Source organism: Grampus griseus (assembly GCF_964374135.1).
Source record: "Grampus griseus genome assembly, chromosome: 11".
Taxonomy (NCBI): Eukaryota; Metazoa; Chordata; class Mammalia; order Artiodactyla; family Delphinidae; genus Grampus; species Grampus griseus.
Genome location: NC_139005.1, coordinates 42486831 through 42503580, shown reverse-complemented (window position 1 = coordinate 42503580; position 16750 = coordinate 42486831). Strand labels below are relative to the sequence as shown.

General features: G+C 54.4%; 2 protein-coding genes across 4 annotated transcripts; both read right to left on the bottom strand.

Moving 5' to 3' along the window:
* Positions 1–285: 285 nt before the first annotated feature.
* Positions 286–11205, bottom strand: SOAT2 (sterol O-acyltransferase 2). Of its 3 annotated transcripts, none has more exons than XM_082665102.1 (15): positions 10942–11205; positions 10446–10501; positions 9800–9936; positions 9389–9448; positions 8933–9040; positions 6266–6542; positions 5794–5863; positions 5136–5220; positions 4586–4631; positions 4244–4373; positions 3713–3810; positions 2279–2377; positions 1622–1757; positions 929–1074; positions 286–720 (listed from the first exon to the last, which is right to left on the bottom strand). In XM_082665102.1, exons 1-15 carry the CDS (start codon positions 11060–11062, stop codon positions 670–672), a joined length of 1620 nt encoding a protein of 539 aa, XP_082521228.1. In that variant the 5' UTR covers positions 11063–11205; the 3' UTR covers positions 286–669. The 3 variants fall into 3 exon arrangements, with proteins under 3 accessions (XP_082521228.1, XP_082521229.1, XP_082521230.1); XM_082665103.1 differs by having other exon boundaries at positions 10954–11205; XM_082665104.1 differs by lacking the exons at positions 286–720; positions 929–1074 and having other exon boundaries at positions 1627–2377.
* A 1127-nt stretch (positions 11206–12332) lies between these two features.
* IGFBP6 (insulin like growth factor binding protein 6) lies at positions 12333–16275 on the bottom strand. Its single transcript, XM_082666995.1, has 4 exons — positions 15783–16275; positions 13513–13652; positions 13237–13356; positions 12333–12650 (listed from the first exon to the last, which is right to left on the bottom strand). Exons 1-4 carry the CDS (start codon positions 16108–16110, stop codon positions 12528–12530), a joined length of 711 nt encoding a protein of 236 aa, XP_082523121.1. The 5' UTR covers positions 16111–16275; the 3' UTR covers positions 12333–12527.
* Positions 16276–16750: the final 475 nt, after the last annotated feature.

Below are 16750 nucleotides of genomic sequence, written 5' to 3'. Positions count from 1 at the left end.
GGAGTTTGGGGTTAGTAGATGCAAACTATTACATATAGAATGGATAAACAACAAGGTGCTACTGTATAGCACAGGGAACTATATTCACTGTCCTGGGATAAACCATAATGGAAAAGAATATAAATAAGAATGCATATATATGTATAACGAAATCACTTTGCTGTACAGCAGAAATTAACACAACACTGTAAATCAACAATACTTCAATTAAGAATTTTTTTTAAGTGGGTCTTCAACAAATGATGAATGAATGAATAAACGAATGAATAAAAAGCGATACAAAGAGTTTATTATTGTATTGTAAAGAGCACAAAGAAAGAAACAAACACCTCTCAGACCTTGACGGCCCGAGTTGCTTTAAGTCACCCCACCTTCACCAAATCTGTAAGGCCCTTCGTGTCTCCCCCAGTCTGAACAGCCATGGAGTGAGAGGGGGCCTTTTGCCCAACCCACGGGGCTGGGGGCTCAAGAGCTACCACCATTCTGAGTCTGTGCTCACCTGTCCACAGGTCCACAGATCTCAGTCCTTGGAGTTCTCTGGTGGGGTCAGGCATGGCAGGCCCCCTTGACTCAGAGCTAGGTCCGGGAATTCAGAGAGGAGCCCGGGTCCCAGGCTTTGCAGGCAGAGAACTTGGCGGTGTCATCTGGGCAGTGAGTGTGCCCTGACTTCTATGTATGGCAGGACCAAGATCGAGGTGTCACCAGCCCCCAGAAGGTTGTCTGTGCCAGAGAAAGGTGAGTTGTGAATAAGGTCCCTCCCAGTGCCCACCCTGTGCATCTAAAACATGGGAGCCCATCCTTCACCCCCAAACCGGGCCCTGGCCCCTGACCGTGGCTGTGGAACTGGGCAACAAGAGGGGGCTGGCTCTTGGGAAGTGGAGGCAGGTCCTCCTGGGTGGGGAGCTGAGCGAGGGTCATGGTCCCTTACCTGGGGCAGGGGGCAGTGGCGCCGTGCATACCACTCCTGGCAGTACAGGCTGACCTGGATGCCCTGGCCCAGAAACAGCATGGTCCACATGAGCACGTTCCACGCTGGGCCCGTGTGCCGGTCATGCATCATGAAGTTCAGTGGCCCTGATGCAGGAGGAAATGTTGTCACCTCAGCTCCAGATACCTGTATCTAATCTTCCTGGCTGCCTTCCTATCTCAGGGCACGGGGAAGAGTTGGAACAGGAAGGCACCATTGAGGAAGATCTTGAACCCAGCTCCAAAAGCTCACGGAGGGCTCAAGTGGCTCATGTAAAACGAGGATTCCTCAGTCTACACTTCAGTATCCTGGATCTCTTACTAAACCTCCCAACCTCCCACCAGTTCTCTCCCCTTTGTCTCCCTGTATGTGTGCCCTGCTCAGATGCTCCTCTCCAGCCAGAGGTCTTTTCCCACATCCCCCAGGATATCCCTTTGCTGCCTCCCTCCCTGCTCCCAAGTCCGTCCGTCCTGCCCCCCCTCCACCAACTCTCACACACAACTCTGATGCCTTCCCCCAGAAGGCACACACATTTCCCCCTTCTGTCTTGGGTACGTGGCCTCTCCCATCAGTCTGGAATCTCCAGGAGCGGGACTCCAGGTCCCTTCCCTCTGGCTGTCTCCCTCTCCAGGGGCATAAAGAGGCCAAGCTCACCTCCAATGAACAGGAAGAGCAACAGCATGACAGGGTAGAAGAATCCCAGGACGAAGCAGAAGATGTACTCGTGGACCACTGCAGAGACCAGGAACACGCCCAGCATGGCTGCCCCTCGGGCCCGGCCACCAAGGAGCTGGCAGGAGCCGGGGGAGGAGGGTGGAGTGAGTGTCCCTAAGCCCCCTCCACAAAGAGCCCCCTCCTTAAGGAAGCCAGAGGTCGTGTAGTACAGTGGAAGGAATATGGGACTTGCGATCAGAAGGGCTGACATGTCCTATTTAAGAGCATTTTATTAGTCCATCGGGCCTTAGATGCAACTTTCAAAAGGGGCTATAGTAACACTTCTCAGGGTTACAGGGCAGATTCTGTAGTATGTGAAAATTCTTGGTAACTGAAAATTGCTATATGCATGTTCCTTAGAAGGCTAAGGAGGGGAGAAATGCCCTGTGGAGGAGGTGTAGTTGAGGACAAGGAAGGAAGGAAGTTAGATCATAAGAAGGAATTTCTGCCCATTGGGTTGGGTAGAATGGGGGCAGGGGAAAGTCAAAGGGGCCCTTAGGTCTGGAAAAGATGAATGGTGCAGAGAAAGGGAAGGAGAGGATATCCCAGAGAGGTTCCATTAACTTTGGGAGCTGACGGGGTGTGCAGAGCCCATACCCACAGCCCATCCTGATATACATAGCTGTACAGCCAGTCATGGACCACCACGTTCCAAGTGCGGTAGTAGTTGGAGAAGGAGGTCGAGTTCCACCAGTCCTGGGGGGGTGTTCAGGGGGGGAGAGGAGGTGAGCATCAGGGCCCTGTCTCTGCCCAGGCCCCAGCTTCTCTCCCCTGCTTCCTGCCCCCTGTCCCAGTGTTCTCCACAAGGGCTGGCTCCCAGCAGGAGAGAGACAGCAAGCAACCTCCCAACTCCCTCTTCAGCATCTGGGGTCCTTGCCCTGCCTCCTACTCTCCCTTTCAGGAGAAGAAGATTCCAAATTAGCATCCCCATAAGAGCAGTTAGCCCTGGCTGGTCAGGGGGTAGAGGGGTGACAATACAACCATACCCAGAGGAGCACATTTCTCACTGTGGAAGATTGACAGCACAGCTGATGTTGAAATCGTGCCCCACAGGGTTAAGAGAAACTGGTGACTAATGGAAATTCTTGAGCTCGTCTTACAGAACAGCAGGAAAGGGAACAGCTTGTTAAAAAACCCTTCTGCTTGTAACCTGCCTTCACTGACTAAGCCTTAAATTTTTTTTTTTTTGACTCCTTAACTGCCCCGTATAGATAACACCTCTGATGTATGGGTCACTATAGTAACAGGGGGCATAAGTTTTCCAGGAACTTGGAGTTGGCTCTTGTCTAGTTCAAGCGGGCTAAGACTGGTTGGGACCACTGACCCTAAAACTGGGCTTGCACAGGTGTCGGATGAATGACCTTTTGACATCAGAGGGCCAAAAACTCCACCCTCAGATCATGCTAATTGCCTCCATTTTTTTTTTCTTCTTTTTTTTTTTTTTTTTTTGCGGTACACGGGCCTCTCACTGTTGTGGCCTCTCCCGTTGCAGAGCACAGGCTCCGGACGCGCAGGCTCAGCGGCCATGGCTCACAGACCCAGCCGCTCCACGGCATGTGAGATCTTCCCGGACCGGGGCATGAACCCGTGTCCCCTACATCGGCAGGCGGACCCCCAACCACTGCGCCACCAGGGAAGCCCTGCCTCCATTTTTTAACATGCATCCCATGAAGAAGCATGTAACTCAGATACACCTGTGCAGAACACCGATTACCTCACCTTTTCCCTACCTCCAATCACTTTTCCCCACACCTAAGATCATCTTGCTTCTTTATCCCATAAATATCTCAAGCCCCTGGCCTTTGGGGAGGCGAATCTGAGGTTGTTCTCCCTTCTCCTCACTTGGCTGCCTTGTGAATAAACCCTCTGTCCGCTGTAAATCTTGGCGTCTCAGTGTTTGGCTTACTGCGAATTGGTCAAATGAACCTGGTTCGGTAACGAGGTGACAGCCAACATAGCCACCATCCTCCCCACATCCTTCCCTAGCCCTCCCTGCATCCAGCTCCCAAGTAGCCCAGGTCCAGGCCCCACCCGATAGAACATTCTGTCTCCAAATCGTAGCATCTCTGCGAAGGCGTTGAGCCAGCAGTGAAGGAATGCAAAGAAGATGAGCAGCAGCATGAAAATGCCTGGTAAGTAGAGACAAGGGGCTGCAAGTCAGCCTGGCCCCCCGATCCCCCACGAAGCTCCAGGGGTTCCCCCAGGAAGCCCTCGCCCAGCAACCAGGGCCCCAACTCCCACCAATCATTTGTTAATCATTCACTAATTCATGCACTCATTCATTCATTCCATTTGCTCATGAAGCCCATGCCAGATGTTGGGGATACAGAGATGAATGTCCAAACCTCTGCCTGTTGGGAGTTCATAGAGTGGTTGAAAGGTAGGGAGTAGGTGGGAATCTGAAGTGAGACCCTGACGATGAGCAACCACAGGAGGGGGCAGATAAGGGAGAGTCAGAGGGAAGAGGTGTTGAAACTAAGAGTGAGCGAGCGGAGGGAGGGGCTCCCTGCTAAGTCTTCCCCAGGGTGCAGCCTTCTGCAGCCCTGCCTCTGGTGGGCATACCTGGCAAGGTGGCGTGCATGATGGAGAGCACCAGGGCACGGGTGCTGAAGGGCTCCCTGCTCATGTTGGCAAAGACAGGAACACAGAGGCGGCCCAGGATGAAACAGGCGTAGAGCACGCAGCCCAGGGCCTGGGGAGGGGGGTGGAGGACGCATAACTTTGAAAGGAATCACTGGTCGCTGCCCCTCCTTCTGAAATCAGACTGTGGCCCAGCAACTGCATCCTCTTTCCTTAGCGCCACCCTCTGACCTCTTCCCCAGGCCTCCCTTATTTCACTCCCAGAAATGTCCCCTCAGCCACCATGAGTCATAGGTAGTCCATCCTTTGACCCCGTCTTCTGACCTGGGCAAAGTTCTTGGCCACATAATTCCACCTGACGTTGGGTGTCCTGCAGCAGCAATGGGGATAATATGTTTCTCATCCTTTTATCTTGTTCCTGCCTGGGCCGGGGCCCAGCACCTGGGCCCTCTCTCCGCAGCCCCCTCAATTGCTCAGGCCTGGGAGGATTACCTGGAGAGGTGGGGGTCTAGAACACTTTGGACCTTCTATAACAGAGACGACAAGTGGATTTTTAGCTTGGGTGTCTACTAAGGTGACCAACCATCTGGAGTTTGCCCCAGACTGAGAGGTTTCCCAGGATGTAAGAATTTCAGTGCTAAAACTGGGGCAGTCCTGGGCGAACCAGGACAGTTAGTCACCCTTGTGTCACCATGAGCTGGGGCAAGGAGAAGGAGTAATATACCTGCTCCTTACTTCCCATTTTTATTATGGGGTGCTGCCTGAGAAAGTGGCCAGTGTCTGGGATGAGGCGAAAGACCTCAGGGAGAGGAGAGTAGAAGGGCTAGATCCCTGACGGGCCTGGGCATTTGGGGGAGGGGGTGCAGGGTCTTACCTGGGGTAAGTCTCCCTGTAGATGAGTGTGGGGCAGAAGAGGAAATAGAGGTAGCTGGAGAAACTGGGGGCCCGGATCCCCTCACCTGGGGAGGAGTAAGAGGGGTCCGTCAGTGAAGAGGGAAGGGAGAGAGGACACAGCTGGGTGGGATGCTGGGGAAGGGCAGTGGGACTGGTGAATAGAGCTGGACAGGACAGAGGTGGGGGGGGTGAGGAGCTGGATATTGGATCTGGAGGTGGAGTGGGGGAGGTGAAACTGGGCAGGAGCTGAACCTGCTCTTTAACGCCCTCCTTTTGCTTCCATTCCAGGCACCCCCATTTTCTGGCACAGGACCTGCTGTGGCCAGAGCTTCCTGTGGCACCCACAAGTTGCACCACCCACTTCTCTCTCCTTCTGTTCTGACTACCTAATGGAAGGCGCTCACATCCTGGGTCTTAATAAGAATGAGCCGGGAGTCCCGGGCAGCAGGGGAGGGGTATCAGAGGTGGGACCTAAGAGAATGACTAAGGCCCACAGAGCCCACCTGGGGGCCGGAGCTGTGAACCGTGGGCAAGATGGCCTTAGGAGGTTGGAGCTTTTATGAGGATCCTGCAGCTGCTGGCTTCATGCAGCCAGCCAAGAGGACTGAGTTCACAGCAGCACCTGCTGAAGGCCTCACCTCCTCTGGCCCGAAGTGTCCCAGGCACAGTCTCTCTCAGGAAGGAGTAGCTTTTCATCAGGAGCCTGACCTGAGATGGAATGGAAAAGAGGTTAAGGTGCTGTGGGACTTTGAGCAGATCACTTAACCTCTCTGTGTCTCTTTTACGGGAGAGGGGCAGGCAGATTGTAAACTTTGTACGGTCAAAGCCCATACTTTATCTTTTTGTTGGACTGTCTTATAGCCTAACACAGACGGCTGCTGGGATGAATCGAGGGTAAAGGGGTACCGGAAAGGGCAGAGACTCCAGCTGGCCAACCCAATCGATTATATTTGCATAGCAGTGTCCGTTCGTTCGTTTACATTTCCTGGTTGGCTCAGATCCCTCGCAGAGGACTCCGCCCCTGGTAACTAGCTCCGCCCCCACCAATACAGTATCCAATGCCCTCCTTCCCAGGGGCCTCGCCCACCACTGGTCCCGCCCATCACCTACCTGCTCAAAGACTAGGACACAGCTGGAGGCTGGCGGGAGCTGATACTCCACTGCTACATGGATTGGAAGGATGCTGAGCACTGCTGTGTGGCCGGCCAGCAGCATGCAGCCCAGGCCCACCCCCAGCATCCAGGCCGCTCTGGACTGGGGCCTCGCCCACAGCCGCAGAGCCTGGTAGGGCAGCAGCAGAGTGGACAGGAACATGGGGACCCACGTTACCAGCGCCAAGGGCAGCTGTCCGAAGCTGAAGATCAGTAGGTCAAACTCCAGCATCAGCCTGGGAGTGGGGAAGGAGAGACAAAGTAGACAGGTGTGAGGCCCATCCTGTCCGCTTCCTCTGCAGTCAGAGCTCTTGGAAGATAAACTGAGGCATCTTGCCAAGGTTGTGAGCTCCCCATCTCTGAAATTGTTCAAGATGGCACCTCTGTCGCCCAGGACTTCTAGCAACAGGGCATTGCCCGAAGAGACTCAATCATGGGATGGCTTTGCTTCCAAATAACCTATAGAGCCCTCTGTGGCATTGCAGAAGGGTTCAGTACATCCCATGCCACTGGTGTTAGGGTATGAGGTGCCTAGAGTTTAACTTTGATTTTTGTTAGTTTTGTACTTTTGGAGTGTCTGGAGCTGTAGACTGGAATTAATAGAAAGCAGGTTGTTGAGTGTTTTGTTTGCTTAGGTTAAGAGTATACGGCTTGGGGACTTCCCTGGTGGCACAGTGCTAAGAATCTGCCTGCTAGTGCAGAGGACATGGGTTCGATCCCTGGTCTGGGAGGATCCCACATGCCGCGTGCGCCCGTGCGCCACAACGACTGAGCCTGCGCTCTAGAGCCTGCAAGCCACAACAAGAGAAGCCACCGCAATGAGAAGCACACGTATCGCAACGAAGAGTAGTCTCCCCTTGCCTCAACGAGAGAAAGCCCGTGCACAGCAACGAAGACCCAATGCAGCCAAAAATAAGTAAATAAATAAATTTATTTAAAAAAAAAAAAAAGGGGGCTTCCCTGGTGGCGCAGTGGTTGAGAGTCCGCCTGCCGATGCAGGGGACACGGGTTCTTGCCCCGGTCCGGGAAGATCCCACATGCCGCAGAGCGGCTGGGCCCGTGAGCCATGGCCGCTGAGCCTGCGCGTCCGGAGCCTGTGCTCCGCAACGGGAGAGGCCACAACAGTGAGAGGCCCGCGTACCGCAAAAAAAAAAAAAAAGAGTATACGGTTTGGGACTTCCCTGGTGGTCCAGTGGTTACGAATCCACCTACCAATGCAGGGGATGTGGGTTTGATCCCTGGTCAGGGAACTAAGATCCCACGTGCTGCAGGGCAACTAGAGAGCCCATGTGCCACAACTAAGATAAAATGCAGCCTAATTAATTAAAAATTTTAAAATTAATTAATTATAATAATTATTATAATTTATTATAAATTTATTAATAATTTATTATTAGCTAAATAAATTAATTAATTTTAAAAAAAGAGTATACTGTTTAGGGAATTCCCTGGTGGTCCATTGGTTAGGACTCGGTGCTTTCACTGCCGTGGCCCGGGTTCAATCCCTAGGGTCGGGGAACTAAGATCTGCAAGCCTCGCTGTGCAGCCAAAAAAGAGTGTATGGTTTGTAATGGTGAAAAATTAGACAATTAGAAGCGACCCAAACGTCCATTAGTAAAGAACTAAATGAACAAAAGCTGGCACTTCCAGACTCTCCGGTCATTAAAATCAATGGACCAACATGGAAAGATCTCTAATATGGGTCATTAGGGAGTGAAAAGGAAACAATAGGTACAGTAAGTATCTTGTTAATGTAAACCTCCATAAAATACATTCCCTTGGTTCTTATATACATCTGGAAGTGGATGCATTGAAATGCTCTGGAGGGAAGCTCTCAAAACCATTAAAAATGTTACCCCTGGGGAGCGGTCTGGGATGGAGGGGGGTGATGGAGAAGGAGCCATCTTACATATATTTGAAACCTTTCCTGAGATTTGATCCTTAATTATAAGGATGAACAACAAGTTTGCCAAAAGGAAGTGCTTTTGCTGAACCTGCAGATGCTTGGTCCTCTTCCCTTTACTGCTTCCTAAGCCATATGTAGGGTGAGGTGGGGTCATGCAAGTCCAGACCCCCAGGGGTCTACAGCTCCCTGAGGCTCATCCCCAGAGTGGGGAGGTGCTTTTTGGGGGAAGCAACCCACCAAGGCACTTGTGTGCACAAGATCTTGTCTTCCCCACAAGATTGGGAATGCCTCACAGAGAGGGCTGGGGTCGGCCCCTCATCTCTCTGCCCCCCAGGGCTGGTACTTAGGAGGGGCTCACTGGAGGTTACTTGAACCGAACACCACTGCCTTGGAAAGGACTGTGTGAGAGAGGTGGGGTGGGAACCATGCTTGTGTGTGCACATACGTGCATGTCTGCCTCAGGACAAGGGTCCAATTGAGAAGAATTTGAGTGGGGGAGTAGTGTTCCCAGAGGGCTAACTCTGGAAAAACAGACCAAAGGCTATCCAAGGCTGTGCTAAGAGGACTTTTTGGGTGGGAAGGTGGTTGGAAAGCAATGCTGATGTGTGTCTAATAATCCAACGGGCCTGTGCTCTCTCAGGCCGGTGGCAAGTGGAACACTGGGAACCCGGGTGGTCTGATCTTATCTGTGGGCCTATCCCGAGTGGGAGGGGTGCCTACCTGCCCTCATCAATGAAGTCGATGGCCAGGGTGCTGATGATGAAGACACACAGGCCGGCGACAAACATGTGGTAGATGGTGCGGAAATGCTTCACCTCCATCAGCTCGCTGGAAGGACAGGGGCCCGAATGTCAGTGGGAGAGTCCTCAAGGTCATGCAGACTAGCTCAGGCACTGTACACAAGTGGGGATGGGACCTAGCGATTGGGAACTTGCAGCTATGGGCTGCAATATGGCTAGGACTTCTGTCCAAAGCTCTTTCCAGCCCAGACAATTCTCATCCTGGTGGCCTTTCTTCCACAATCACACCCAAGGCAAATAGAGAAACAGAACCTTAGAAAACATCTCCAAGTCCTCCCCCAAACCACCTAGAGCCTGAGGATGACAAATGAGGCGCCCTGGTTCCCCAGACAAAGCTCTTTCTTTTCTTCTCATCCCGTCCTCACCCCCGACTTACTCAAGCAGGGACTTGCGGTTGATGAAAACTTTCCGTTTCCCCAGGGATGGCTCCCGGGTCCTGAATTGAGACAGTTGTTCTGGGCCAGGACCCAAAGGAGGAAGGCAGTAGGCAGAGGGTAGGGCCTTGCGGGACGTCAATATTTGGGAGCCGAGGGCAGTAGTAGGGGAAGGTCAGTGTTAGGGCCAGCGGGCAGGACCGGGTGGAAGGTCAGGGAGGGCCAGGGCAGACCAAAGCCCAGCAGTGGAGGTCAGGAAGGCAGAGGCGATAAGGGGAGAAGAGGGAAGACTGAAGTTGGAGTTACATCAGTGCCGGCAAAGGGCACATGGGATAGCATCTGTGGCTCATAATCCTTACGACGGAGGGGGCTGTGCAGCCCCTCCCCAGCCCCCTGGCTGCTCAGACTCTTACTTGCACAAGGAATCTGGAGGGATGGAGGGCACTGGTCTGTCTTGTGGCGGGTAGGCTTGAATAGCCTCGCACATGGCCTGATCCAGCAGCTCTGTCAGCTGACCTTGTGCTTGCTCCAGCAACTGCGTCTTCACAGCCTACAGGACAAAGCAGGGCAGGGCCCGCGGTCCCTCCATCCAGTCAGCCATCCTCCCACTCACCAAGCATTGACTGAGCCTCCCTCCATGCCAGGCACATTGCTAAGTGCTAGGGATGGAAAGATGAACAAGCATGGCTCCTGCCCAGACGTTTCCACCCCCAGTTTAACTCCTTCTGGTTTCCCAGGGCAGCAGTGAGGATCCAGGAAAGATACTTTCAGACTCTGGGTCTGAACCTCAACCACCTTGTCATCTCTGATCCTACTCTCTTCTCCCTGACCCCAGCCTTCCCTCTCCTGACCTCTAGCCCCACTAACAGAAGACTGTTCACTGGCTGACCTTTGGCACCTGTCCCGATGACCTGTGTTTCAAACCCCTCCATCTTAACTCGTAGCTCTGACCTGAGGGGTTTGAACCCGAGAACAAACTGTCTTTATCATTAAGCCAGTCCTCCCCCCTCCCTCCCTCTACTCCAGGACCTGTCCGTTTTGACCTGTGACCTCCCTCACCTGCATATGTCGGGTCCATTGTAGCAAATCTGGGCCGCTATGTGTCTCATTGTTTCCTAGGATAAGGGGTCAAAGGGGAGGAGTGAGGGTTCTGCTGCCTAGTGCAGACCCAGAGGCATCCTCTGACCAGGAATTGCTTTCTGTGTGCTCAGCAGCCTCCCCACCCCCAACTAGTCAATACCTAGTATCATGGTGGCGGGGGGAGCAATCAGAAGGGGAAGTTATTTTTGCAGGGGGTGAGGAGGTCACTGGCAAGCGGGGAGCCTGATGACATTCCTGGAAACAGGGTACCCAGGGAACGGGAAGCTACTCTAATCACCATCGAGGGTAAAAGAGTCAGAAAGATAAGGCAAGGTACTGAATAGCTCTTTTCTCCTCCCTTCCCCAGCTGGCTAGTTAGGGAGCAGAGGCTGGGATCTGCCTTCACTGGCCTCCCAGGACAGCAGGAAGGATTGAAGGTAGACAGCAGGAACCCCCTCTCGACAGTGCACCCCACCTGCAACCCCACCTGGGCATTCTGCATTCCCAAAGTGGGGCTTCCCTTCTCTGGAGGGCCGGTCTTCCTTCTCTCCTCCTAGCCCTTCTCTCCTCCGCAGTTGGGCCGCCCTTGGCTCCATGATGTGTGTCTTGACTGGGCAGCGGCAGCTGGTAAGTGTTCCCTTCCTTCCTTCAGGCTTGCCTGGCAGAGCTCTTATCTCACTCAGCTCCTCTGACAGCTCCAAAGACTAAAGTCCTTTCAGGAGGAGGGGTTATAGGTTATCCGATCCATGATCCCCTTCCGGAAGGCAGTACCATCTCAGCTAGAGGCTCTGCTCTACCGGCTGTCACAGGGATGGACACAACCCCTGAACAAATAGCCCAACCACCACCCAGATGCCCAGCTCCCTCCCACAGGAATGGGAGCTCTGCACCCATACATGTCATGGGGAGGGGGACTTTGCCCCTCTGAGGCTTATCACCTGGTAGGCTGCTTCCCAATCTCTTTCTCAGTAGGCTGAAGGTTGGGAAGGAGTCAGAAACATCTTCAGGTATGAGGCACTCAGCTCCCATAGACCATGATAAGGTACATGAAAGAACCTTGTCAACAAAGATTTCTGTGCATGTGATTAGTATTCTGTGAGGTTGGTACCTGTGACGACTGCGGTACCGTGGCCCGTCCAGGGAAGGCTAGGGGCTGGGGGCCCTGAACACCACCTCTTCCCTACACCTGCTTGGGTTAGCAGGTAGGCAGAAAGGAGGCAAAACAATCACTTAATCAGCACCTGAGGAATGCCAGGCATTGTCACATATGGAAGAACCAGATTTAAATCCTCCCTCAGTCATGTACTGGCTGTGGAATTGCAGGCAGATGACCCTAATAGTTTAAGCTACAGTTTCCTCCTCTGAAAAACAGGGGTAAAAGTCCCTACCTCATAAGGTTATCGTAAGCATAAAATGAGGTAAGCATAAAACGAGGCAGTCCATAAAGTGGTCCAGGGCGTAGCCCATGGCAAGAGTGCAATAAATAATAATTTCCTGAAGAAGTAACAGAAGGGTAAGTGCCTTGAGAGTTCCTCTTTGTTGGGTTCCTGGTGGGGATTAACTATTAATCTTTCCTCTCCCTTTGTGTCCAAAGATCAGTGTTAGAAACAAGGTCGCAACCTCAGACCAAGGCCACGGCCTCAGTGTCTCCCTGCCCCCACCTGCTGCCTTCCACTCCCTGGTGGGCAGTTGGGTGAGGTTTGAGGCCATGAAACGTCTACCAGTGGCTGTCTCTGTCATTCCCAGTGTGGCAGGAAGGACAGATGGTAGTCCACAGGAGAAGAGAGCTGCTCTAAGAGGCTGGACAGGGGTAGAGAGAAGGGCCAGGGACTCCACAGTGTGAGAGGTGAACACAGAGACGTAGGCCAGAGACCCCCAACACAGCTTTATTAACACCCCCAGCCAACACCAACAATCTTTCCATGTGTGAGGCTGACAATGGGGCAGGGCCTGCAGGTGGAGTGCGGGGCTCTGGGCCCCTGAGTTACTCAGCACTCAACAAATAACCCAAGATGATAGCCCCACGCTCCTGCCAGTGGCCATGCAGCCTCCCACCCAGCCTTAGCCACTGCTCCCGGTGGGGCAGGGGGAGCTTCCATCGCCGTCTGGGGACCCGGGCAGGGGCTGGCCCATGCGATCCACACACCAGCAGGGACCTCGGCGCTGCCCCTGGGAGGAGCGGCACTGGGGAGAGAGGCACAAGAATCAGAGGTGTGGCCCAGGAGAGATGGGAGGGGCCCCGTGGGTTGGGGGACAGGCTGTCAACTCCTGAGTCTGAGTCTGTGGAAACATCTGAGTGTTCTCGGGACAGCGAAGCCCGCTGGGTTCCCTTGCATGGCTTCTCTTCTCCACCCACCAAACTGTGCCTGTTCTTCTAGGCCAGAACAGTGGTTCTCAAAGTGTGGTTTCCAAACCAACAGCATCAGCATCACTAGAGGTCGCATTGGAAATGCAAATTTTCAGGCTCTGTGGGCGGGGCTCAGCCACCTGTGTTCACACCTGGGTGATTCTGATTGCTCCTCACGCTTGTGAACCTCTGAGTTAGGCATTGCTTAGATAGTCTAACCTCTGAGTTAGGCATTGTTTAGATAGTCTAACTCCTCTCCCATAGCTGTGGTTGGTTATTCTCTATGTTTGTGTGGGCCCTAAAGTTGGGAGAGCCCTAAGGGCAGGGCAAGTGTCTTATTTATGCAACTGTGTAAGCCCCCCTACCCAATTGCTAGTAGGACCCTTGTACTGATAGACCAAGGGAGGAGAGGAATGGCCTCACCTGCCGCTTCCGGTAGAAGCCCCGATGGTCACAATTAGGCACGTAGAGGGTGTGAGCCCCGCGGTAGATCTCGGTCTGGAGTTGCTGCAGCACTGAGTCCAGATGTCTGCGGCAGGGGCCCTGGAGGAAGGGATAGCTCTGCTGCAGAGCCTGCTGGCCCCACCAGCCAGGCTCCCAGGATTGGGATGGAAGACTCGGCCAAGCCCAAGGGAGCAGTCTCAGATGGGAATCTCCAGGACTCTCCACCCCTCCCGTTCCCTGCAGCCCCAAACGCACCATCTCAGTGTCTTGGACGCCCCCAGGATTGGGCCGGGCGGGAGTGGTAGAGGTCCCCGGATTCCTCTGTTGGTCTCTGCGGTTCATGTCCTGCTGGCGAGTTGTCCCTGCTTGGGGCTTACTCTCCTTAGGATTCTCCCCTACAGCCACAATGGGGAATGGGGAAGACGAGGCCGGAAATCAACCAGATGTCAAAGGCCAGAGCCGAGCGGAAACGAGCGGGGCTTTCAGAGTAGTGAGGGGGTTTACAGTTTGGCTCTACTGTTACCTTCTCCTGGCCTCAGTTTCTTTCTCTGACAGATGGTAATATTACCTTTCATGATAATATCCCCAGACTAGTATTTTTTTAAATTATTTATTTATTTATTTTGGCTGCACCAGGTCTTAGTTTCTTCATGCGGGATCTTTAGTTGCATCATGTGGGCTTCTTAGTTGTGGCATGCGGACTCTCAGTTGCAGCGTGCGAACTCTCAGTTGTGGCATGAATGCGGGATCTAGTTCCCAGACCAAGGATCGAAGCCAGGCCCCCCGCATTGGGAGCATGGAGTCTTACCCACTGGACCACCAGGGAAGTCCCCTGCAGACTAAGGCTTTAAGGCTTATAAAGGAGAAGCACTTTGGAAAGCAAAAATCAATACGTTCATTGATTGAGGAGCCTGGGGCTTTGGGTGAAAAGACCGGGCTGTTCCACCAGAGGCCAGCAGGGGGTGCACCAAGCCAGGGAGATGGGGCAGAAGAGCAATGGCGGTGAGAGGGGGTCAGCAGGGACCCAAGTGGAATGTGTGTCCCCGCTGTGACCCTGCTGTGACTCAGCCCACCCCTCCCAGGGCTGAGACATGGTTACTTTGGGGGCACTGCAGTGGGGGCCTCTCCCTTCTGGTCCCCTGAGACTCAGCCCAGCTCAACCCCAGTGGTCCCAGGAGCATGTGTGATTCAGCCCTTAACCAGGAGGTAGAAGGCGGGCAGGCTGCAAAGGTGCAGTAATGAGCGGCTTCCAACCTGCGGGCAGCTCCTGGCTCTGGAGAAAGTTTCACACGTTGTACTGGGGGGTTTGGGGAAGGCTCAGGATGGGAAGGGAAAGTCAGGGTGTCAGGGCAAAGAAAAGACAGGGAGGGGAGCGGGCACTGTTTGGAATTTGCCCCAGCTGTAAAATGAGATATGATGAGCCCTGAAGTTGCTCCCATCTGCCTGCTACTCAAAAGCCAAGAACCATTTCCTCTGCAATCCTGAGTCCGATCCCTCTTCCTCCACACTCCTCAGACCTTGCCCCTCATTCCCCCTATTCAGTATCCTACCGCGACCATGCTGCCAGCTGCCTCCTCTGACCCAATCAGACCACCTCTTTCCAGGAAGACCCCTAGCAGCCTGGACTCAGGCATTTAGGACTGAAAGAAACTCCAAGTTGATTTCCCATCCTTCCCTGTGGAAAAAACTGGGAGCTCAGATGCCCCTGGGGTGGGGGCCGTTTGTATTTCCTCCTCTTCCCATCTCCCTGCTGCCCCCCATCTTTCAGGTTCTGACTCACTTCTGTCCCACCCACCCAATGACTCAGCCTTCTATTCTCCTCTCTGGATTAGGGTGGGGTGGGGTGGGGTGGCTGGAGGGTTCTGAGAAGCTTTAAATCATAACCCTGATTTGGCAGACTCCTTCTTTTCCCACCTCTATCCCCCCCCCCCCCCCCCCCGCTCCGAGTGGGGAGTGGGGAGGGCCAGCGCCAACCATCGGACCCTAGTCTAGTGTGAAACTGCTCTGGATCTGAGCCATCTTCTATTCTCCACCCCATGTTCGGGTGCTTTGGACACCCTGATATTAAGAGGAGATATTTCTCAGTGTGTGTAGGATTTGGGAGTCTGGAGTTCTCTTCCCTCTTTCTCCAAGTGGAAGCTGGTAACAATGCCTGGGTCCTTTCTCCAGCTTGGGGGTCTAGAGCTGAAGGAGCTGGGCCTCTGTGGCATACAGCACGTCCCTAAACCCTTCCATTCCTCCCTTTCCCCTCAAGGGAAACCCCTTTTTGACGGGGCAAAAAAGGGTTGCGGGCTCAGACATCTCCCTGCTTCATCCCTAGGGCCCCCAGCCGTACCCCAGACTCCTAGAAGCTCCCCGCACTGGCCCCTTCAGCCCCTAAAATGTACCTCCCACCAGGGTTGGGGAGGAGGAAGCGTCAATCTCAGGACCCTCATAGCAGGGCTGCCCGTGCGCATCCCTCCCGGACCCTGCCGGCAGAGTTGCGGGCCTCACGTGGGCGGGGCAGGGGCGGGGCGCGGACTCACCCGAGGGCGCGCGCGCCCGGCCGCAGCGGCCCCGGCCCAGCAGCAGCGCCCGCAAAGGCGCCTCGTCTTTCTCCGGCGGCTGGCACTGCAGTCCTGGGGCGCAGTTTGGAGTGTAGACCCCACACTGCTGCCCCTCCCTCCTGAGACAGCCCCCAGCTTCCGCACAGCCCTCCGCCGGCGGCCCCCCATCCTCCTCCTCCACGCAGCCCCCTGGACAACCCGCCTGCACCCCCTGCCCGCAGCCTGGGCACCTTGCCAAGGCGCCTCCTGGGCGGGCAGCGAGCAGCAGAGTTAGCAGCAGTGGCGGCAACAGCCTGTGGGGGGTCATGGTCAAGATTTTTGCCCCGTCCACTCCTCCCAGAGCAGTCGTAGCGCAGCTGCTGCCCGTCGCCGCCCCTCTGCCTTAAGTAGCCGCCGGCAGGGGCCGGGCCCTTTAAGAGCCAGGTGAAGGGGGGGTGCGGTGGAGAAGGCAGGGGCATTCCCTAAACTGGGTGGGACTGGAGAGGCCCCCCCCCTCCACCTGGGTCCTCCCCACTCTTCTCTACCTCCTCCCTTCCCGGTTTCTGTTTACTTCCCAAATTACTCTGATTTTTCTTGCTTTGTTCCCGGGAATCTCGCCCGGATTTTGGGAGCTGGACAGCTGGCTGGAGGCCCTGGAGGGTGGGAAGGGGTGGAAGCAGGAGGGGTAGAAGCGGCAGTAGGGGTGAAGGGGAAACCTGAAATCCAGTTCGGGTACATGTGTGGCGGATGAAGGAGACGGAGGGACTCCGATGGGGAGTGAGAAGATGGCGGACTTAAGTGGACGCAGAAGGGATGGTGTGGGGGTCATGAGAGGAATGCGGGCGAAAAGAGAGAAAAGGCGGAGACGACGGAGAGCGGGGTCTTGGGAGAACTGACCGCTGATGGAAGAGAGTAAACCAGGGGCGAGGAGAGGAAGAGCAAAGCTGAGGCAGGAGCAAGAGAAGGTC

Bases quoted from the DNA above. Each gene is read 5' to 3' on its own strand.
- SOAT2 (XM_082665102.1), bottom strand. From the start codon at position 11,062: ATGGAGCCAAGGGCGGCCCAACTGCGGAGGAGAGAAGGGCTAGGAGGA. The intron at 9,449-9,799 runs GTAAGAGTCTGA...GTCTCAATTCAG, and splicing joins CCTCCAGATTCCTTGTGCAA to GACCCGGGAGCCATCCCTGG. The intron at 3,811-4,243 runs GTATGCCCACCA...TCTACTTACCAG, and splicing joins CATGCACGCCACCTTGCCAG to GCATTTTCATGCTGCTGCTC.
- IGFBP6 (XM_082666995.1), bottom strand. From the start codon at position 16,110: ATGACCCCCCACAGGCTGTTGCCGCCACTGCTGCTAACTCTGCTGCTC. The intron at 13,357-13,512 runs GTGCGTTTGGGG...CCCTTCCTCCAG, and splicing joins GCGTCCAAGACACTGAGATG to GGCCCCTGCCGCAGACATCT. The intron at 12,651-13,236 runs GTGAGGCCATTC...CTCTCTCCCCAG, and splicing joins GCTTCTACCGGAAGCGGCAG to TGCCGCTCCTCCCAGGGGCA.